This window comes from Artemia sp. Qi Xiang Cuo, chromosome 19 (genome assembly GCF_049724085.1).
Source record: "Artemia sp. Qi Xiang Cuo chromosome 19, ASM4972408v1, whole genome shotgun sequence".
Classification (NCBI taxonomy): Eukaryota; Metazoa; Arthropoda; class Branchiopoda; order Anostraca; family Artemiidae; genus Artemia; species Artemia sp. Qi Xiang Cuo.
Genome location: NC_142812.1, coordinates 59,798,216 through 59,822,297, shown reverse-complemented (window position 1 = coordinate 59,822,297; position 24,082 = coordinate 59,798,216). Strand labels below are relative to the sequence as shown.

General features: G+C 34.2%; 1 protein-coding gene across 3 annotated transcripts in view; it reads right to left on the bottom strand.

Annotated features, from left to right (window-relative positions):
- LOC148941067 (putative Na(+)/H(+) antiporter nhx-9) overlaps positions 1 to 24,082 on the bottom strand; it is a 265,572-nt gene that overhangs the window by 27,168 nt on the left and 214,322 nt on the right. For all 3 annotated transcript variants that reach the window (XM_089104941.1, XM_089104942.1, XM_089104943.1), the window contains exons 9-12: positions 12,393 to 12,463; positions 9,569 to 9,720; positions 3,570 to 3,766; positions 333 to 537 (exon numbers count right to left, since the gene is read on the bottom strand). In XM_089104941.1, coding sequence (XP_088961067.1) covers positions 333 to 537; positions 3,570 to 3,766; positions 9,569 to 9,720; positions 12,393 to 12,463 — 625 coding nt within the window. The remainder of the gene's footprint in view (positions 1 to 332; positions 538 to 3,569; positions 3,767 to 9,568; positions 9,721 to 12,392; positions 12,464 to 24,082) is intronic.

Genomic DNA, 24,082 nt, shown 5'->3' with positions numbered 1-24,082 from the left:
ATTTTTATTAAAATAAAGTTGAGGGGGCAGTTGGCCCTAACTATAAGCAAATTGAATCCGAATTTTTCATTTTTTCCTTATCTTCATTACCATTCCTTAAAAATAATAGTAAGTAGACCGAATTTAATTAATTTTAATATTTTTTGTGACATTTTGCATTCAAATTATGTTAACAAATTTTAATAAATGAAATTTTTTGGGTAGCAGAGGGAGGAGGTCAAGATTTTGCCCCGGGCGCAAGAGAGGCCAGAACCACTAGTCGAAGAGCCAACAAATATTTTGATGTCCTTCGTACTTCAATTTTTAATTTTGTCCCAAAACTTATATCTTACCATCATGCAGTTTCTTAGATGATCCATTTTGCGTTAGCTCATCCCTTTTCTTGTCATCTTTCTTTCTACTATTTCTTTGTGCCTGTTTTCTCACAGTGTCACCCATCATTCGTCGAACATGATGTCGTTGGGAATGATTTACTTCAGCGTTTGACAATTCTCGGTCATCAATAGTATGCCGACTGTAACTCAAACGTCTGCTGCCCTGAAATGATGATTTATTACCAGACATATTAACATAATTACCAAATATATTACCATAATTACCAAATATATTACCGTAATAACCGAATATACTACAATGATTACCAAATATATTACCATAATTAACAAACAAAACATACTTCTTAAGTGTCTTCGCATTGAGGTTATGCAAGCGCGGTTCTAGATAGGGTACACAATCACGAATTATTTTTTTATATGAATCATTTTGCAAGTCTTAGCGCCAGCTGACCGTCTCAAAGACAAAGGGGACATCAGCGAATTTTCTCAGCGCCATAGGGAACTCTCGAGGCAATTCGGTAAAAATCGAGAGGGGATCCTAAATGTGTCAACGGTTCGAAAGACTAAAAAGAGGCTAGTTTAAATAAAGAAAACGTATAATCTCTTGCTAATTGTATAGCAAAGTGTTGTCTATTCAATGTAGGTACAGTATAAATAATTTACATCTTGTGTAACGAGGCATCCAATCAGGGCGATTTATATAACAGGGAACGCCTTGTTACCCATCCTGTGTAACAAGGTATCCAATCAGGGCGATTTATATAACAGGGAACGCCCAAAGTTGTCAAATTACTCATGTGATACTTCCTTTGTACTGATTTTTAATGTTTTACAAGCAGGTACGTTACAATGTTTTTAGGAACTGTCCTTTCCTGGACTTTAAAAAGAAAATTCTGCCCAGTTAAATATTAAAGAAAAATAACACTTTCTAATAATGTGAGTTTCATTTAATCTGAAAACCTCTATCTCCGGTAGAAAATAAATGGTTAAAGCAGGTGTCGGCTTTCAGTTCTCTGTCGTTTATTTGGATATCTGATCCACGCTCTATAAATTATTGCAAGGCTATCCCATCAATTCTAAATAGTTCGGCCACAAAACTAAATGGACGAGATAGGGTGATTCTTTAAGATGCCGATTCCCCTTAAACTAAAAAAGGAAAAACAAAAAATATCCGTAAGTCAATTACCAATGGATGGCGATCACTATGAATCATGAATGGCCATCATTAAATGACCGATAAAATATTTCTTATTAACATTATATATATGATAAAACCAGTGATCAAAAATACCGTTTGATCACTAAATATCTTTATCACTAATATCACAAATATCTAAATATCACTAAATATCCCAAAAATATCTTTTTAAGCCTCGAATTTCTTAGTTTTGTATTTTCACATGATTTTCAAAGATTTTGTTTATATTACCGCAATTACCAATTATATTACCATAATTACCAGTTATATTACCATAATTACCAATATATGTGATTCTTTAAGATGCCGATTCCCCTTAAACTAAAAAAGGAAAAACAAAAAAATATCCGTAAGTCAATTACCAATGGATGGCGATCACTATGAATCATGAATGGCCATCATTAAATGACCGATAAAATATTTCTTATTAACATTATATATATATGATAAAACCAGTGATCAAAAATACCGTTTGATCACTAAATATCTTTATCACTAATATCACAAATATCTAAATATCACTAAATATCCCAAAAATATCTTTTTAAGCCTCGAATTTCTTAGTTTTGTATTTTCACATGATTTTCAAAGATTTTGTTTATATTACCGCAATTACCAATTATATTACCATAATTACCAGTTATATTACCATAATTACCAATATATAACCAGAATTACCGAACAAAACTTTTGTAAATTTTGGTACATATAGCGAGACAGCGTTGTCTCATTTTCATTAGTTAAATACACGTTGACCGATATTAGACACACATATTAAATCATATACTTTTTACAATAATGTGGCATTTAAGATTTTGTAGGAGCCGCTTTAGGTAAAGTAAACAAGGCAGGTTAGGCTTAAACTGAAAAAAAAATCAAGTCAGTTACTCAGGAGCGGCAATCATTTAATGAGTCACAAGTTATTTCTTATCATCACTGTAAATAACATGAAACAAAACGGGTCGAGTGATTAAAACAACGGTTCTTAAGGGTGAAATTTCTTAATTTTATAAATTTTAGCATACTTTCGAAGAAAGTATTGGTTCTAACTAGTTTTATTGATTCTAATTCAGTTTTAGCACTAGCCCTTGTGGTGGACGCAAGTACCAATCGTTAAAGAAACTCCGGCAAACGTCACCAAAATTAGGAGGTTGTTGTTTTAGGAGGTTGTGTCGATTGGTGGAGGAGGCAGAGGGGCGTTTGTCTCTTCCCTTTAGATTTCGAAACATATCTTTGTGGAATTCACACTAGAAAAATCGAATAAAAAACTGCGCCCCTCCCCCCTACAGTTCAAAATACCCTTTTTGTTGTTTTAAATGCAGAGAAAATTGTCCCCCTCCTCCTATATTTAGAAAAATATGTTCTAAGATCTTAATTTTTAAAACAGCTGAAAAAAAATCCTTGTCAGCTCTTAAACTTGGCACCCCTGAGGGGTGCTAGTCACTTAAATTCCTTTTATGCCGATATTCCAGTCTCTTATTTACTTTTTACTGCATGTTAAATGATGTTAAACATACTAAAACTGTTAGATCAAAATTAAGCCCCAAAGTACTTCTCAGCAGCCGGACAAAAGCCAATTCCAGTTACAAGTGTTTTCAAATTTTCAGAATTTTAATAGGTCAGTTACGATACTGATTTGAGCGGAAGTTGAAATAGGACATAAATCACTGAAAATCTAAGCTCGAAATAAAACAAAAATATTAAAACCATCGAAAAAAAAAATTCTGACTCATAGTATGCGCCTTACTCAATAAAAGAGGAAGAAAGAAGAGAGATTGAGGGAGAGTAAGTGACTGTGTGTGAGAGAGAGAGAGAGAGAGAGGGGGGGGGAGAAGCATAACAAATTATCATTTTTAGAAGAAATTGATATTTCGAATTTTCCTAATGTCGGCACAAGGCTTAATTTTATCTCAAATTTCAAAAAAAAAAATTCTAAACAGCTTTCTTGAAGACAAAAGGAAACACGAATGCCTCTCAGCCAATCCAAGCAAAGCCAAAAAAGGAACATTCCTTTATTTTTATAAGAAGCCACCTACTCGATGGTGTGATCTTCCCAACTCCTCTGAGAGCAGATGGTGAATTTTTGCATCAGTCAAGTCTCTTGTAGATGGACAATATTCAATTTCCCCTAAATCAATGTTCCAGTGTCCATTTGCATCGATATGGGTGAAAGATGTGGCGTTCGTCGCGTCTCTTGCTAAAATTGAACTTGAGTCGTTGGCTGCGAAAAAATCTGAAAAAGAAAAAGAGGGTGTTTGACGGTTCATATAAGAGAAAACTACAGTACTTGCAACTTCGATTGGAACACGGTGAAATATAACCACATCTTGCCCGTTTTCATGCCCAATAGCCTAATTTTCTTTATGTGTCAGCAAATTTAAACTGTAAAACACCTTTTATTAGAGAGCGCCATGTGTCGGGCCCCCAAAATCCCAGTTTTTTTTCCCAGCTACTTTTTTTCTTTTTTATGTTTGTCGTTCGACCGACATCCCTGCTAATATATATATGTATATATATATATATATATATATATATATATATATATATATATATATATATATATATATATATATATATATATATATATATATATATATATATATATATATATATATATATATATCTATATATATATATATATATATATATATATATATATATATATATATATATATATATATATATATATATATATATATATTCTCTGACGCTCAATCCTAATGAAATACACCAAAGTAAGATGTGCAAATATATAAACCACGTTACATATATTCCATCGATTTTTTCCCTTCTAATCGTCTTGCCTCACGCTGAGAAGAAAGAAATTAACGAATAAAAAACCGGTTCTACAATGCGTTAATTAACGAACAACTTGAACGGTAGGGGGTATATCATACAATGACCAGAATAAAATATATTTATTCCAATTACATAGCGATTTTTCTTCGGTAAAAGTCCAAGCATTAAGAATCTGTTCACTCCCAAGGACTACTACATTTTCAAAGGAAATCTACACCTTCTTAAGCTAATTGGCACCAATTAGTTTCTTAATCTAATTACGCTAATATGTTTTTGGTCTATTGTTTACTAATTTTTCGCTAAGATTTCTTTTTGTTTTTAATTTGGCACCCGTTAGTACCAAAAACTGCGTAACGGCAGATGGAGGTTAAAAACTAAAATTTAAAATTTCTCTGTTTTAATATTTTCTTTATTTTAACAAAAGAAAATTTTTCCCCCAATTTTTTCTTTATAAAAAAAAAAAATATATATCTTCCAATACATACAACTAAATTCCCTTTTCATTGACCATGGTATTTTAGAAGTTAGGATTTACTGAGGAAACATAACAAAAAACTAAAAAGTTACCACATTTATTTCATCACTAAGTAAAAGAAATTATAAGAAAAGGGGCACGTTTAGAATAGTTTTAAGTCTGATTTTGAAGTCAGAAGGGCAAAAAACATTAACCGTCAAAAAAATATGTAGTATTTTTTAATATGTTTAGCGGTACATTTTTAGTATGTTCATCACTTTTTTGTTTTTCTTGCATTTCCGGCCATACAGCCTTGGGGAGGTATGAGATAATAGATAACCGTATCCAGGGAGGGGGGGTATTCAGTTTGAACCCCTCTCCCCGAAAATTTTGTCCAGTTTGTAAAAAAGTAACAAAAATACATCTTGATGATCACTAATATGTTTTTGTATACCCCCATACCGACAAAATCCTGTAGAAGGCCCTGTGTTGATGTATTTGTTTTCATAGTTTGAATTTATCATTTGATTGTTGATTGAACTTATATATCTATATATTTTTCTTTAAATTATGAATTACAAAAGAAAACAGGCTCAAAGAAAAAACTGCAAATAGAGAAGATTGCAAAAATAAATCCAATTTGGATTGCAACCCAATTTGGGTTGGAAAACCAAGAGAGGGAACAGGTTGTAGATGGGTTGAGTTGGATGTGGGTTGAATTGAATGGGGTTTGAGTTGAACAGGGTTTAGTTACACCGAGGGTTGAGTTACACGCACACTGAGGGAGTATTGTCCTTTTCTAGTCCCGGTTGCCTGTCTCCATTTCAAACCATGTCCATTTCCTGTCTCCTGTCTCCTGTCTCCTGACCTGTCTCCATTCCTGTCTCCATTGTCTCCATCTTCAAACCATTTTTTGAAGATGAGGAAATATGAAAGCTTTTCTTCTTTCTTTATATAGATAGAATAATTAGATTGCATCAACGATGAAGTATTCAACACCATTAATTATACTAATTAATACACTGAAATGAAAAGATGTCGACTGCAAGGAAGATTAAACCGTAAAGAAAATTTCCCAACCTATTGTAAGAAAAAAAAAACTTCATAGCTAATTAGCTATTGAAAAATTGCATTACCACGGAAGTTAAAACCTTTGATACTCATTATGTGAGTGTTAATGTGAATTTCAAATGTATCAAAAGCTCGCGAGACAATTTTCTAATTGGCTATCCAAAATTTATAAATTGCTTAGTCACAGAAGTTTCACATTTAATGTCTGTTATATGAAAGTGGAAAAAAATTTGAGTTGCCCTTCTTCTAGATAATCGTCACCCCCTACATATTGGAAAATACCCTTTCTAGGTATTTTAAACTACCAGCGTCACTTACAGTGTAGCAACTGGCGACTTCATAAAAAAAGTAAAAACATTCCAAGATAATTGGATAATTGGCCGTTTGGAGTGATTAATCTACAATAGAAGAAGATTAAAGCCAACGTTTTAGTGATAACTAATGTAATGTAAGTGATAATAGAATGTGATGTGACGTAGGTGATGTGAGTAATGTGATGTGACGTAAGAGATTATTAATCATTATTTTTTTATTTCGAAATTCAGTCAAAATCCAGTCTGAACAAAACAGGCCTAGCATGACAAACTCAGAAAATATTGGCAAATTAAGCAGGCTAGTTGACTTAGAGTTGGTACGCCCACTGGGGACAGAATTCTGCTTTCTGTACCTCCCCTGTATTTCAAAGTCCCTGCAAAGACAAGTGTACAGCAGTTTTGGGTCAAGCGAAGCAGGAAAATGCTATATGGTGGTTTTACTTTTCAGCACGAACGCCAGCGTACCCCGAATCCCGAACTATTTTCTAGGGGTTTGGGTGGGGGGGTACCAACAAACTTTAAAAAACATATTAAAAAATTTTTTTGTTATGTTTTTGCAAGTCGGACATCTTTTTTTTTTTGGGGGGGGGGGCTAAACCCCGTACCCCTCTGGATACGGCTTTGCTTTCAATGCACAATCTTTGATGAAAAGATAAGCAAAAACTAAAAATATAACACCAGTCATTTTAATCATATTAAAAACACGAGATTCAAACTGTAAACTGGCAACTACTGCTACTAACACCCCATTGCAGCCCCAAGCCACCTGAGGCAAACACAACTGCACTCAATCCAGCAACCTCCCACCCCATCTCCAAACTTTATAAGGCTTCACTTGTTAGTAAAACACCCCAATTCACTCATAACTTTATAAACCTTCACATTTTTAACCCCTTCCTAGAAATTCTAATTTCCTTTAAATACTTTCTTAGGACCTCTTTCCACCCGTTCAAAAAAAAAAAAAAAAACTGCTTTTTGTTTGGCCTTAGATAGAAGGCCACAAACCACAATCTTGACAATCTACCATTCTTTATCCATAAGACATGGCCTAGACATCTTAATCTTTCTATAATTACAGCAATAGGCAATGGTATTGAGTCAATGGCGGATCCAGAGAGGCCAGGGGGTAATCCCCCAGACCTTGTTTTTTGTTTTTCACTTTCTTTTTTTTTATAAATTTGTCAATTTGGTCAATTATTAGTGCCCTTGTCATATTCTCCCCCCCCTCCCCAAGATTTTTCCTATTGGCACCCTTTTAACATGCTACCCCCAAAATTTGCTTTAGATCCGCCTCTGGATTGAACGACACTTTTTGTACAGCTTATTCTTTGACACACTGTTGGTCAAACGAGTACCTGCAACGATCCTCAGACAGTTCCTCTGGAAAACATTAAACGTACCTTCCTCAGCCTAATGCTCTCGTTATACAGACATAGTTCACTATTATCATTACCACTACTTTAAATATTCTAATCTTAGTTCGTAGACTTCCTCTTCTTCTTCTACCAAACTTTTTCAACTGTGAGAAAACAGCCTGTGCCTTCCTGTTTTCTACTTTTTACATAACCTCTTCACCCTCCTAGTCTAGGCGACTGATCCTTCTTGAAATTAATTTTCAGACCTAATCTAGTACCCTGAGCTGTCAAAATCTCCAAAGATTCATGCCCGTGCCACATTATAGCCACACTTGTCGATAAAATTAAAATTGCGCACGACTACAGCGCCAATTACGTTCGCCGTTCGTAATTTCTCGAGTTGAGCATTGTTTAACTTTCAAGCATAAATTTCTTGACTGACCAATCAGAGTCAACGTTTAAGGCATACTTTTTGAAACTAGAAAAGATGGAAACTTAGAACAGCGGTTTTTCTATCTGGGAGAGGAATGTGACAAAAGTTAAGAAGACTTAGCATTGCTAGAGAACAGTTGGACACAAATTACTGTTGTTGCAAACTCTTTAAACTAATTTCTTGCAATTTTAATTTTCTGCTTTTTAAATACAAATGTGACGCTAAAATCAAGAAAATAGCCATGTCATTCATGATATTTGACTTTCTTTATCGATAGATGTGACTATGATGTGGCACGGTGTGGCACATTCTTTTCGAAAACATTTTCATTCAGGACTTTTTAGTGGGAAAGGAAGGTGAGGTGGTATTACCTCCTCTCAGCACTACATCCCGTAAAATTGTAGTCTTAATCATAATCGTACACAGGAAGGGGAAGGGGATGATTTTCATGTGAACGACCCTATCACAGAAAAAGTGTGCCCTCAAAACCTCTTTTCTCGGTTTCCTTTTTAAAAAAACTTACATTAGAGATATTTCCAACTGAGAACAATAAACAGAGTCTTGCGTATTGGGTTTACTTTAAAAGCAAATCGCATATTTTTAGAGATCCTGGGATATTTTAGAGATCCTGGGATATTTTTAGAGATCCCGCATATTTTTAGAGATATGGGATAAAGTATCTTTACTAGTGCATGAATTAGAGCAGCCTCCAGAAAAGTCTGGTAAGGGCCCTCTCATAGGATATCTGCCAAGCATTCAAGTCTAATAAAGCCTCCATCAAAGTTGGCAGGGCACCTCTCGAGGCCGTATCCAGAGGGGGGGGGGTTACCCGGTTTGAAACCCCCCCCCCCCAATTTTTTACCGCGTCGAAAAAACGGTTCTGTTCAGCTTAAGCAGGATGTTAGACAAAGTCCACGAGAACCCCCCTCCACCCCGAACAAAAATCCTAGATCCGTTCTTGGCACCTCTCAGCAAGTTCTCTTCCATTCCTAACCCTTCCTTAGAGATTTTGAGACTACAAGTTAGTATGCCAACTACACGTCACCTTTCCGCTCTAAATTTTCGACCCACGGGTCATAGATAGCTTTCTGGGTAGATCAAGCCATCCTCAGGAGTAATTGGGGAGTCTGTTCACAAACATTCGCCAAAGCGTTGTAGGGACTCTGAAGAAGGACCTCTCCTATTCTGTGTTCTTTCTACTACATAAACTTACAATCAACAGATAATGCTTTCAAAGACTCGCCAAAGCGTAGTAGGGACTCTGAAGCAGGACCTCTCCCATTCTGCGTTCTTTCTACTAAATAAACTCACTATCAAAAGATATCGCTTTCCTACGCTTTTCTGTTAGTTCAACAGCGTCTTTCATTCTCAGTTTGATAAATGACACTAATAGGAGCTCTCCCAATCTGCGCCTTTTCTTAAAGAAAGGGAAACCCTTGAAACTGCGGAGCTCTCCTATCAACACCTATTAAACCCTGTTAAAAGATGGCACTGCCCTGTTCTTTTTTTGTCACCTCCAATAGGACCTATCCCAGCTTATGCTCTTTCTTAAAGAAAGGGAAACCCATGGGACTACGGGGATCTCTTATCGACACCTAATAAAACTTACTGTTAAAAGATGGCACTGTCCTGTTCTTTTTTGTCAATTCAACAGCGTCTTTCATTGTCAATTTCGTAAAGGTTTCCAAAATTTTGGGATTTTGGACTTTGTAATCTCGAACAAGACATGGACGTACATATTTGTTATCAAAATGCTTGAACCTACAAAGAAAAAGAAAACAGAGTTATTTTTCACAGTTTCATCAGTTAGTTATTTTATCATCATTCTTATTTGATAACTTATTCATTATTATTAGTTAACAATTTATCACGTCGATAATTTTGGAGACCACACTGCCTTTCCGTGACGATAAATAAAAGTTGAAATAGGGATAAAATCCTTTTAATAGACAATGTTTCACAAACAGTGATAGAAATTCACAAAAAATACCAGATATTTCATATATTATAACTTTTATTTATAGTTAATAATTATTTATTTTACTATTTATTATTATTGCTATTTATTTATTGTTATTACATTCAAAATAACTATCATAATATTATTAGTTTTTAGTTCAGTTAACTTGGTTGTGAATATGAGGCCTTATGTTTAGGACCAGAAAAACAGAGAAATTACTTTGAGAAATGTTGTGACTCAAGTGTCTTTCGTCTTATTACTGTTTTCATATTTCTCACAAAAGAATCAATGAGGTTTTGAATAGTATACGTTTATCGTCCGAAACCATCAGCTTAATATGGTTTATAACCAGGTGGTATTTTTTCCTACATTTATTTATTATTATTATTTTATATTATAATTATATTATTATTCCCCATTTATTTTCTGAGGGGAAAATCAGTCAGTCAACGTGATTAAAGAAAAACAAATAGTTGAACAAACATCTTTCGGGTTCAAGTCCATATACAAATTTCAGCATGAAATAATCGTTTGGATAAGAGTCGCTTTCCCTTATACGGATACCTGTCCAGGTATCCGTAGTGTATTGTCATCCAATTTTTTTCACGATTGTGAATGGCTGGCAGTTACCGACATAGACAATTGTATCGGTAGATATTAAAGAAACTTAACATATAAAATTTATAAGACCTGAAGGATAACTTCCTTAATTGGTTCACAGACCTTAACAACACCATGAAAAACCATTCAAACTGCCCTTAAGATTGGTAAAAATTTTGACAAACAATAGAACTGCAGAATTTGATTTTACAGTTTCTATGAAGTCTTTAAAGTGGGATATATCCCAAGCAGCAAAACGGTAGAAACAAGACGGCTGCATAGAAACAAGACGACTTTCACCGAGGATTTCAAGCGTTTGGAAATAATGACGGAAATAAATAAGCGTTTGGAAATAATCTTCTTGGTATAACCGTCATTACTATACCACGTGTACTGGTGAATAGTTTTAAGTTGGAAGTATGCATTTGCTACGACAAGGTCATGAGATCGGCACAGTTCAAACAGGCGAAGGCAATTATTGTTAAGTAGGTCGGAGAATACAGGACCAACGGTGCCACGCCAAACACCCATATCGTTATGCACTCTTGCATTAAAGTCACTAATAAGAAAGGTTACATAGTGGGGGACACTATGACTAAACGTCTGGACAGAACAGAGTAGAACTCTTTCTTTATCACGTTGTTGGAGTCATTTGTCGGAGCAGAGCATACGGTGATGGTCACCTTTATTTTTAATCAGTTCTTCGGAAAGTAAGTTCTTTGACGCAGGTACATTCAGCGTTAAAACACTCCAGGTGGGCTGTTCGATGCCCATTTTGGTCCAGTAGTTTTAGTCTGTCTTTCTGACGTCGTCAGCATGTCAATAAAGGTGATGACACGAAGTACATTAAATCTGCTGTACTGCAACAGGATGAGGCGAATCGTCGGTATCTGTTCCGGCCAGCCTCTGACTGAAGTGAAGCCAACCTGTTAAGTATGGGTTAACTCGTCTGGTGCACAGACTGGTGCACTAGCTGGTGCACAAGACGAGTCTTGTGCACCAGCTCGTGATGGGCATCTTTTTCAGGCACTTCATTTTATAAGAAAAGCATTTCAATTTGCGCGAAAAAAAAGTTCAAGTTTACTTTGCAAGAAAACTAATTGCGAAAAGAACTGGCAAAATGCGCCTAGGCTAGGGTTTTGTGGCCTAGAAGTAAAGACTATTGTAGTATAATGCTTTATTGTTTTCTAGTAATTTGTTTTCTACAAAATAGTCAAATATGTCAAACTATCAAATAATTATATTGTTAAAACTTAAAAATTCCGAAAATGTTTCCAGAGGTAGCACTGTATAAAATGACCCCAAAGAATTGAAAAATGGGCATTTTCGTCAGAAAAAATTCTATTCCCCCGAATGGTGCAATTTTTTGGGGCATAAATGTCCCTTTATGACAGAAATATCTTTTGTTTGGTCTATATGATCATAAAACTGTTAGATATACCCTTCTGTTTTGAGAAGTTTTCTATTTGGTACAGGGTAGGGGGGGTGGGGGTGGGCGGGTAAGATTCGCTAAGCTTTTTTTGCAAACTCAGATCGGCCAGCTTATTTTTTGGTTTTTAAGGTTTGTAGTTTTCTTAGTACTCTGTTTACGGAAATGATAACAAAGAAAAGGAGCGATACTGAATTCTGAACAAATGAAGAGGTAAAAAAGAAAAAAGGAAAAAAAGAAAAAGAAAAAAAGAAGCAAGAAAAGAAAAGAAACCAAAGAGCAAAGAGGGAAAGAAACATAAATAAAATAAAAACGAAAGCAAGATGTTGATTTCAAGAGCGCAAAGAACTCCGTATGTTAATAAAAAAATTGGCTGGGATTCACAATTGGCTTTGCTTAGCAAATTTAACTGAAAATAAAGAAAAATATTTAATATTAATTTACCTATTTCGGATTTGATTGTTGCCCATTCTGCCTAATATGTCTTCAATACCAGCCATTAAATGGTCCAAGGTCTGAAATAAAAACAACAATTTAGTCCACGGAAAAGGATCAGGAAAGAAAAAGTAAGAAAAATATAAAAAACAAATAAATAAAAACGTATGACAGGAAATCAACTTAAAAGGTGTAGCTTTCCTTTGAAAGACAGAGTTGTGTTTGGGAGTTTACAGATTGTTAATATTTGAACTTTTTTGCGAATTAAAAGTGTTGTCAAATCTAACTCATTAGTGTTGTTTATTTAAGATCATGGTTCGACGCGGCAACACTGACGGAAATGTGGCACTGCCCTAAAAACTTTATAACGTCGAAACAACCAAAAAAAGAATCTTAAGGACCTACGATACATCCAGGAGGCAAACAATGCTTTATTTTGATATTCTGTCCAGGACAGTACTAGGAAAAAATACTTAAGGTATTAAGAAAATAAATAAACTTGTGTTGACCATATTGAAAAACGTCTTTGCTCAGTTCACAGTACAGTCACTATTCAAATAATGTGGAGGATTTAGATGTCCTTATGTACTTGACAAATATTGATATGCTAAGCTTAAAATATCAGTTGTGAGGGACAGGCTTGGTCTGTCAAACATCAATTGAAAATGAGAGAAAGAAGATAGCATTGTTTTTTGTTTTTCTCTTCTTTTTTTTTAAATTGAGCCAACTGAAAATTTATTTATAAGGAGAAATTATTTTTAAGCTGCATTTGATTTCATATTCATAATTTTTTTTAAACTAGTTTATTCTACATAATATCCCTCATTTTAACTAATTTCGAAAATAAGCGAAAAAAGCACAGTGAAACAAAAAGATTTCAAGTCCAGGAAAGCACCAGAAATCAATATAATTTTTGAATTAAAATCAAGCTGCCATCAAGCCATGGCAAATTGTAGAAAAAAATCCTATACAGATAGTCCGAATGAGAAGCAAAGCTGGCATTGGCCTTTTTGAGGATTGTATACGAATGATGTCATTTTCACTTGTTGATAGATAGTCTATCATCCATCCATCCTAGGGCAAAACTGAAGGTACGGTAGATAGTTATAGAACTAAGGATTGATCGAGATTTTGAGGTTGACTCATGACGGACAATGTCCACTGGACTTGTATGCAAAACGGGGACTACAATTGGTTTGGACTGACTAAATGGCTAGCCATAAATGGCTAGCTTGTGGAAGCTTGGCTATGTATTTTTGGGATGAGGTGAAGAGAGGAGTTTTGAATTGATTGGGATGAGGGATGAGGGACGTGCGCAGTTGTGTTGGCCTTAGGCGGCTTGGCACTACAGTGAATTATTAGCAACAGCAGTAGTAGCAGATAAATGTTTGAAGTAATGTTTTGAAACACTCTTCAAATGGTATAAAATGTTGTCTTCGAGCTTCGAACTCATAAAAGTAGGTAAAAAAGGAGGTTTCCAAAACTGGCTAAAAAGTAGCACAAACTGGCACTTTTGACACTGGATTGAATTTTTTAAAAGAAAAATATAAATCTTTTTCCAAAATAGATTGGCACTACTACTTCTTTGAAAAATTAAATGTGACCTAGACATAAAGACATAGTAGTTGTCTTCAAGATATCGTTTCAAAATTGGAAATTCAAGAATTCCAAAATTTCAGAGTCTGAAAATGTCAATTATATTTTTCATAGCATTGTTTTGTTAACCCCGCAACTTTAAGGTACTTTAAAAATTGGAAAAAACAAGAAGAAAATTTCTTCTTAGAAAAAAGAAATGTGACCTAATCTAGATACATTGAAATTTGCTTTAAAAATATTGATTAAGAAATCCGAACTCAAGAATTCAAAAAATCACAGAGTCTAAAAATTCTAATGGTATATTTCATAGCATTGATCAATTAGCATTACAACTTTACAATACACCAGATTTAATGTACTTCGCGTCATCACCTTTATCGACATGCTGACGACGTCAGAAAGACTGACAGACTAAAACCTCTGGACCAAAATGGGCATCGAATAGCCGATCTGGAGTGTTTCAACGCTGAATGCACCTGCGTCAAAGAACTTACATCCTGAAGAACTGATTAAAAATAAAGTGGCGATTGCGGTTGTCCCAGAGAATCATCTTACAGGAAATGAAGAAGAGCGAATAGGCTACAATCACTCAATGCTCTGGTCTGGAGGGAGCGTAAGAAGAAATGGCGTTGGTCTTGCGCTAAACAATCATGCAAGCAAGGCTTTACTCTTGCACGAAGCCATATATAACAGACTATTGAAGGCCTGCTTTGGACAAAACATGGCAAGGAGACCATACCGTATGCTCTGCTCTGACGAATGACTCCAACAACATAATAAAGAAAGAGTTCTACTCTGCTCTGTCTAGGTGTCTTGTGACAGTGTCCCCCACTATGTAACTTTTCTTATTAGTGACTTTAATGCAACAGTAAATAACGATTAGGGTGTTTGACGCGGCGCTGTTGGTCTTGCATTCTCCGACCCACTTAACAATAATTGACTTCGCGTGCTCGAACTGTGCCGATCTTATGACCTTGTCATAGCAAATGCATGCTTCCAACATAAAACTATTCACTAGTACACGTGGTATAGTAATGACGGTTGTACCGAGAACATGACCGATTACGTCATTATGTCCAAACGCCTCAGATCATCGGTGAAGAACTATTTACAGATAGACAAAGCTTAGAAATACTGACTATAGGCATGTGCAAGCCAATGTCCAGCTTTGACTCCAAGCTCAGCGATAAAAAAAAACCGTCACTGCAGACGTTGGGAAGCTAAAGGAGCCAGACATTCGCCAGAACTACAGCATCGAGATATCAAAACGTTTCGAGCTTCTTGGCACACTTAGCAGCTATGAAGAAGCTTAAAAGTATTTTAAGGCTCATTCAAATTGCTATATCTGGTGGTGTTTTTAGTTGCAAGAAAAGTAGTCATTTCAATCTAGTATGACGTCATGACATCATACAAAGTTCAACAAAAAAAAATCATTTGCTCTTTGATGAGTTGTTGGTTATTCAACCGACAATACTAATATATACCCAATTCATGGTAAAAAACTATAATTCAAAAGAGATCGAAGGGTAATTAGCCCCCCCCCTACGTCCTTTTTTCCCCAAACACATCCGATAAAAATTTTGAGATGGCCATTTTGTTAAAAAGAGTTCAAACATCAGATAATAAAAACTCCGAGGTGGACACAAACCCAATTTTTTTACTTTGATAATGTTACTTTGATACTAGTTTTGATACTTTGATGAACATCTGATTTTGAAAAAAAGGTTGATTTTGAAATAAGGTATTTTAAAAAACTTGAAACTTTTTGCAATTGAAAACGAACAAAAATTAATTAAAAAAAAACTTTCTGAAAAAGAAGTTTTTCAAAGAAAAGTAAAGGCCATTTTAAACTTAAGATCAGCAGATACAAATCCCTTTTAAAATTAGAACTAAAAACGACCAGAAATTACTATTAAAGTATAAATGAAACCCAAAACGAACAGAAATTAAATAAACAATCATAGCAAAAAAAAACAAAAAAAACATACAACAAGTAATAATATAAATGAATGAATAAATCTCAAAGCGAGTAATGCTTAAATTGGATATGCAAATCAAGCTTAAAACGAAAAAAAATATTTTGCTATTGAAGTATAAATGAAACTCAAAACGAACAGAAATTAAATAAAGAATCAATGCAAACAAATATACAGCAGACACTAATGTAAATGAATAAATAAATCTTAAAACGAGTGAAACTTAAATTGAATATACAAATGAAGCTTGAAACGACCAAAAATCACCACAAACAAGAGTTTGGGTATCACCTCCTTCTCTCACTGTAAAAGTCTAAAACCTACTGCTTCATGGCGCTTTGCTGAAAACTAGACGTGTATTGAACAGTCTTGGAAAGTTTAAACAAAATTAAATCGAATTTTTTACATATAATAATATTAATTACTGAAAGATCCATCAGTTCAATTTTTTATTTCACTCTAATTTTATTTTTATTTTCAATGCTGTAAGAATTAAATAAAAAAAACAAGTTTTTTAAACTGAAAGTAAGGAGCGACATTAAAAATTAAAACGAACAGAAATTATTCCGTATATGAAAGGGGCTGTCCCCTCCTCAACGCCTCGCTCTTTACGCTAAAGTTTTTTTATTGTTTAGAAAAATAGAGTTGTGAGAAAGTCAAACATTAGCGTAAAGAGCGAGGCGTTGAGGAGGGGACAGCCCCCTTCATATACGGAATAATTTCTGTTCGTTTTAAGTTTTAATGTCGCTCCTTACTTTCAGTTTAAAAAACTTGTTTTTTTTATTTAATTTTTGAACGTTTTTGAATTAATGCAGGGTTTAATTTTGGCTCACCGTACATGAATAATTAAAACAAATTTTGCATATTATATTTGGTTAAATGGCTTTCTCGAAACTTGTTTAATTTTATTTACGAACGTTTTTATTAGTAATAAATATACGTAACTTAGAATTAACTTACGTAACGAACTTCTATATTCATAAATTTTTAACACGTATATTAGGGGTTTAGCCCCCTAGTAAATACCATGCTATTTAAACTATATTTCGAATTTTTTTTACAGTTCTTTAAAAATGACCTCTTAATCACAATCAGTTGATAAGTTGAAAAACTTGTTTTTTTTTATTTAATTCCTGATCTTTTTCTTTAATAATGCTGGGAAATCCGGCGCCCCCTTCATAGCAATGTCCCTTCCCCCATGAAAACTTCCTTCATGGAAAGATCCTTCCATATAGCCCCCGACCCTATCCTTCCCCCACCTACCAGAAAAAATCTCCTCTGAAAAAGTCTGTATACTTCCCAATAACCGATACTATATGTTAACATTGAGTCAAGTTCATAACTTTCAGCCCTCCCCCTGGGGACTTTGGGGGATCAAGTCGTTCTAAAAGACATTCTTATCATATTTTCAACCATGCTGAACAAAATGCCTATCTAAACATTTTGATCCGGTGATTTTGGGAAAAATGAACATGTGAGGGGGCCTAGATGCCCTCTATGTTTTTTGGTCACTTAAAAACGGCACTAGAACTTTTAATTTCAGTTTCAATGAACCCTCACACGATATTCTAGGACCATTGGATCAATACGATCACCCCTGAAAAAAAAAAACCAACAACCAAAAACAACAACAAACAAACAAAAAAAAAACAAACCATCTGTTATCTTTCTAATGGCAAAAAAAGGAAAATTACACATTTTTTTAGATAGGAGCTTGAAACATCAACAGTGGGGTTATCTGATAAGCTGAATATGATTGTGTGATTTTCATTAAGGTTCTATAACTTTTAGGGGTCTTTCCCCCTTTTTTCGAATATCAGCCAAATTTTCTCAGGTACGTAACTTTTGATGGGTAAGCTTAAACTTAATGAAACTTATATATTTGAAATCAGAATTAAAATCTGATTCTTGTGATGTATCTATTGGTATCAAAATTCCGTTTTTTAGAGTTTCGGTTACCATTGAGCCGGGTCGCTCCTTACTTACAGTTCGTTACCACGAACTGTTTGATGGAAAACAAATACTTGTAATATAATTCGTTTTCAGTGAAGCGCCAATGACGCAGTAGGCTTTAGGTTTTTACAGTTAAGGAAGGGGATAATTTTAGGGGTCTTCAACAATTTTAGAAAGAACTAATAAATTAAACTGAATATTTGATATATAATGATATTAATTGCTGAAAGCTCATCAGTTCAAAATTTTACTATAATTTTAATGTTTATTTTCAACATTAAGCACAAAAGAAAATGTTCATAATAAAATTCATTTCAGTAAAGCGCCATGACGCAGTAGGTTTTAGACTTTTACAGCAATTTGAATGAGCCCTTTCTCAACATTCTATGGCTACTGGCTCGGTACGATTACCACTGTGAAAAAAGGAAACAGGTGACCCTTTTCCATGTAAATACTATGGGCTGTGTCCGTCCTTTACTAGGTTGAAGCTACCGCTGCATCCATGATAATTTGTTTCCCGGTTTTCGGAGATAAGGGAAATCAATTTCCCCATATGGGTTTTCACCCATGGTTGTTCCTATTTTTGAGCTTTTATTTTTATTCGAAACATTTTTGAGGAGTTTTAGGTTGTTTTTCCATGTTCCTATAAAAAAAAAACTCAATAAACTTTAACCATTAAAATTAACGAAAACAGCAGCTACTATTCTTGGAGTCGCGTTTAACGGTGATTCTTTTCTACTTGGTGTTTTTTTGCCTTAACAATCTTTAAAAAATATCTAAAATTAACGAAAACAGCAGCTACTATTCTTGGAGTAGCTTTTAATGGTGATTCTTTACTACTTGGTGTTTTTTGGCCTTAACGATCTTTAAAAAATCTATAAAATTAACGAAAACAGCAGCTACTATTCTTGGAGTCGCTTTTAACGGTGATTCTTTACTACTTGGTGTTTTTTGGCCTTAACAATATTTAAAAAATCTCTAAAAATAACGAAAACAGCAGCTACTATTCTTGGAGTCGCTTTTAACGGTGATTCTTTACTACGTGGTGTTTTTTGGCTGTAACGATCTTTAAAAAATCTATAAAATTAACGAAAACAGCAGCTACTATTCTTGGAGTAGCTTTTAAAGGTGATTCTTTACTACTTGGTGTTTTTTGGACTTAACAATCTTTATAGCTTTTAATGGTGATTCTTTACTACTTAGTGTTTTTTGGCTGTAACAATCTTTAAAAAATCTCTAAAATTAACGAAAACAGCAGCTACTGTTCTTGGAGTAGCTTTTAATGGTGATTCTTTACTACTTGGTGTTTTTCGGCCTTAACAATCTCTAAAAAATCTCTCAACGATCTCAGCAGTCTTTTAGCAATCTTCTAAAGATCTAAACATCTTTTAACACCCTCTTAACAATCTGAACAATCTTTTAACAGTCTCTTTACATCTAATAAGGAATAACGTGTCTCCCAAATACTTTTTTACCCTCCCATAATCATCATCATTGCACTAGTTGCTGCAACCTAGTAAAGAACAAAGTCTTATCCGTAGTAAAAGACAATTTAAAAACGGGTAAAAAAAAAATCAAGTAATAAAGAATTCCCATTAGAACCTACTCCAAGAATAGTATCTGCTATTTCCGTTAATGTTAAAAGTTTATTGTGAATTCTTTTTTGTATAGGAACATAGAAAAACAACCTAAAGCTCCTCAAAAATTTCGTCGGATAAAAATAAACAATAGGAATAACCATAGTTAAAACACATTTAGGAGGATTTAGGTCCCTAATCTTTGAAATCAGGGAAAACAACTTATCATGGTTGCAGCAGTAGCTGCAACCTGGTTGTTCAGATTGTTAAGAGAATGTTAAAATATTGTTTAGATCGTAAGGAGATTGCTAAAAGAATGTTGAGATCGTTGAGAGATTGTTGAAAGATTGTTAAAGGACTGCTGATATCATTAAAAGTTTGTTAAGAAATTTTTGAGATCTTGAGAGATTGTTAAAAGATTGCTAAGAAACTGTTAAGGTCGTTAAGAGACTTAAAAGATTGTTTAGATCGTTATAAGATTGATAAAAGACTGTTGAGATCGTTAGGAGATTTTCGAAAGATTGTTAAGGGACTGTTGATATCATTAAAAGATTGTTAAGAGATTCTTAAAAGACTGTTAAAATATTGTTCAGATTGTTAAGAGAATGTTTAAATATTGTTTAGATCATTAGGAGATTGTTAAAAGACTGTTGAGATCGTTGAGAGATTGTTGAAAGGACTGCTGATATCCTTAAAAGTTTGTTAAGAAATTTTTGAGATCTTGAGAGATTGTTGAAAGATTGTTAAGAAACTGTTAAGATCGTTAAGAGACTGTTAAAAGATTGTGAAGAGACTGTTAAGATCGTTAAGAAAATGTTAAGAGATTGCAAAAAAAAAAAACCGTTGAGATCGTAAAGAAATTGCTGAAAGATTGTTAAGAGACTGTTGATATCATTAAAAGACTGTTGAGATCTTAATAGATTGTTAATTTTTTTTTAAGAGACTGCTAAAATCGTCAAGGGACTGTCGAGAGATTTTTAAGAGAAATCGTTAAGAGATTGTTGAGATAGTCTAGAAATTGTTAAGAGATTGTTAAAAAGACTGTTGATATCGGTAAGAGATTGTTAGATCACTAAGAGATTATTCAAAGATTCTTAAGAGACTGTTGAGATCATTTAGAGATTGTTAAAAGACTGCTGAAATTCTTAAAATATTGTTTAGAAATTAAAATCGTTAAGAGGCTGTTAAAGTATTGTTAAGAGTAAGAGTTCACACACACTACATCCTATTCACATAGCCCATAGTATTTATATGGAAAGGGTCACCTAGGCAAACAAGGCATGTCCGCCTATGGTCTTAGGCAGGTTGACCAAGAATTTATAATTGACACAGGACCGTTAATTTGGGGGAAATTAAAGGGGGAAAACTATTTTCTCTCCCGTCCTCAGAAAAAACTAAACGCTACAATTGTGCTTCTTTTTCAAGTCTGTTCTCCTGCTCTTACATTAGGCTATTTAAAAATAATCATTTGATAGATTAGCGTGAAAAATAGCTCCAGTGACAGCATGACAAGTGATCATAACGTTTACATGGTACCTGACCACTAAAGGTGAATACAAATATCCATGACATTTAACAATTATTTCTTAGCCTTTTGCGTGCTAACTAACAATTCGTTAGTTTGTGAACGATACTAGATTTTACCACAGATAATAAAACTATAATTATGATATTCATTGATCCTTCTCGGCAGCACTTATGACGCTAAATCACTACTTCACAAATAATGCAACGTCAAGACAATGTAGAAGAAGAAGACTCTAACCTTTGGTTCCGTTTGATGCGATTTTTTTAACGCAAAACGGCTCACGGATAGCGGATGTCGGAAAATCGCTAAAATTTTGACACTGAAACGGTTTACCGCGGTCGTTGAAAAACAAAACAAGAAACATTATGAGATATTTAAAAAGCATATGAAAGAAAGAAAGAAAGATTTATTTAAAAAAAAAAACAACAAAAAATTATTACTTCCTCCCCTAAAAAGCAAAGCTTGTCCGCGGGAGGATATAAATAGGAATAGGCTAAATCAAGTTCTTGAAGCCAAGAAAAACGTTCAAAGGGGTAATCTGTAACAGCTTAGGCCAGCTGTACGTAATGAAAAATATAATTCTTATCTTCTATGATCATTTCCCAAGAAATATCCCCGCACGCCTTGAGTGTTAAACTCTTGTATTAAAAGGACAGCCTCATGTTGTTTTTCAACATGTGTAAGGTCAGATTTTAATCCTTAGATTGCGAGTCATATTGTGTGGAATAAGTTTCCCGGATCAGGTCGAAGATGCCACTCATTCAGTTTATTAAAAATAATTGTTAAAATTTTTTTGGCTTCTTAGAAGTAATTTTATCTATTTATTTTTGTATTTATATATTTATTATTATTTTATTGGAGTTTATTTAATCTACTAGTCTACTTAATTAATTTAGTCTATTCAATCTATTTAGTTTTGTTTTCCATAGTTTTTATTTTATGTTTGTTATATTTTCTTCTCATGTTTGCTCTTCTCTCTGTGAGTAAGTGATTATTTTAATTTTTTTCTTCTCTGAGCAAGTAACTCGTTTGTCTTCCCCCTTCTTTACAGGGCAAAGAGCCTTTGGGGGAATAGAAAAATGTAATATTGTAATATTATCCTATCAAATATTAATGGAAAACTTCTGATAAACCCCATTAGTTTCTCAGTTACTTGCAATTTAGGGTTCTACTAAGCTTTCAATTCAGAACAATAGATGCGATTTTCAACGGCTCAGTAGACATATTTCAACACAGCCGTTGAACCGTTGTGACGCCAAAACTTGCAGCGAAAAATGGAGGATATTTGTCAGACCAGGGAAAAACGGCCGTTTTTGCATGAAATCGGATCAGTAGGAACCCAGGGTAAAACGATGTTGGCGACAACACGCACACTTGAATCAGTTTTTTGGTAAAATTCAAGTTTAGCTTTGCTATCTTGGAAAGGGTTTAGGTTATGATAATGAAACTTTCAGGGATGGGTCTAAAAACAAAAGTATGTTCCGGGAAGGTATTTTTTAGTACCTATATTCCCCATCTAAAAGTAGTAATGCATCTATATATTCTGCCAGTGATTGCGTAATATGCCTTACCATGGGTCAGTCACCTATTACTATGAACGGTAGATGTCTTACCAGACAGGTTTTCTAATGTGACACTAATTTTTTGGTGTGTCAATCGGTTAGAGAAAGCTGGTGGTTACTCCATATGATAACTTGATTAGTCGGTTTTTTAAAAAAACTTGGCAAGCTATAATGTACTCAAGCAAAAACCCTATATAATGTCCATACACTGCATTCCGATTTTCATTATGTTTTAACACATTGATTATAGTACAATATATATTATTAACTTTGAAAACAATGGATTCGTCAATTTTCAATGTGAGTAAACTTTTCATTCTTTTATTCAAAAAAAAAAAAAAAAAAGTTTTACTAGTAAATTCAAATTTCAGGGGCACTTAGCCCCCTCCCCTCCAACAATACAAAATCTTAAGAATATGATGAGTATATTCGATAGAAACGGCAAAGCACGCTTTTTTCCATTATGTAAATAAAATCTCTCCTCCACTGCTATGTTTACAAGTTTTAATTGTTTTGAAAAACAGTTCTTTATCATTCAGAAACAAGCTTTTTCCAAACATGTTGTATTTTTCCAGTTTGAATGAAAAGCTTGCGTGTTACAAAGAGAGAGAAAGTTTTGAGAGTCAAATTTCACAGGCTCTTGCTATAAAAACTCGACTTTACAGCTCTTAATGCTGTTCTGGGTGCTAAACGAGTCATTACCAAGGACTGGAATCCCCCCATAAGCATGGTGACATACGCCAACTGGCAAAATACTGGAAAAGGGTACAGAAAATCTGCAACTACGAGTGCATCCATGGCTTCTGATTCAGATTGCTTCTGAGTGATGTTTAATGTAATATTTTTGGTCACTGTTGGTGCATAGTTTATGCAGTACAGAGTAGTGGGAACCTCGGATAACTCAAAGCTTATAAACCCAGTTCCAGTTTTAAAAATAAAAGATGCCGTTATCTATATATTTAAGGTAATTTAAGAAATAGTAAAAGATATGGTTTTTATTGTACAATTTGTGGGGATATAGCCAACTCGACCTTAGAAGGTGAGTGAAGGATCTTTTAAAGGCATTTTGGAGAAAAATATTGTTTCAACATTAAAATCTCCAGTACGTGTTAGACCAGATCATAACCCCCAAAGTCACTTCTATTATCAGTCGTAATTTAAAAACATTTTTTTTCCTGTATTGTTTGTAGGCGGTAGCGTACATTAGGAGAGGGCTACATGAGCAATCCTCTCCTCCATCGAGATCTTCATAAAAGGGAAAAGGAGGATTTGTATGCAAACTATTAAATGGAAAAACAAGTCACGACAACTGGTTTTGGGCCATATTCTTTAATAATACAATGTTAAATTAGGCCCTGATTAGTATTAACATCTTCATCTAGAGCCAATTTCAGCCTGGTGCTATAAACGATCGTACACGGTCGAAAAATAACTACTTTTTTTGGCCTGTAGTTAAATATTACGGTACTGTTGTATTAGCTGGAACCCATGCGATATATTATATAGG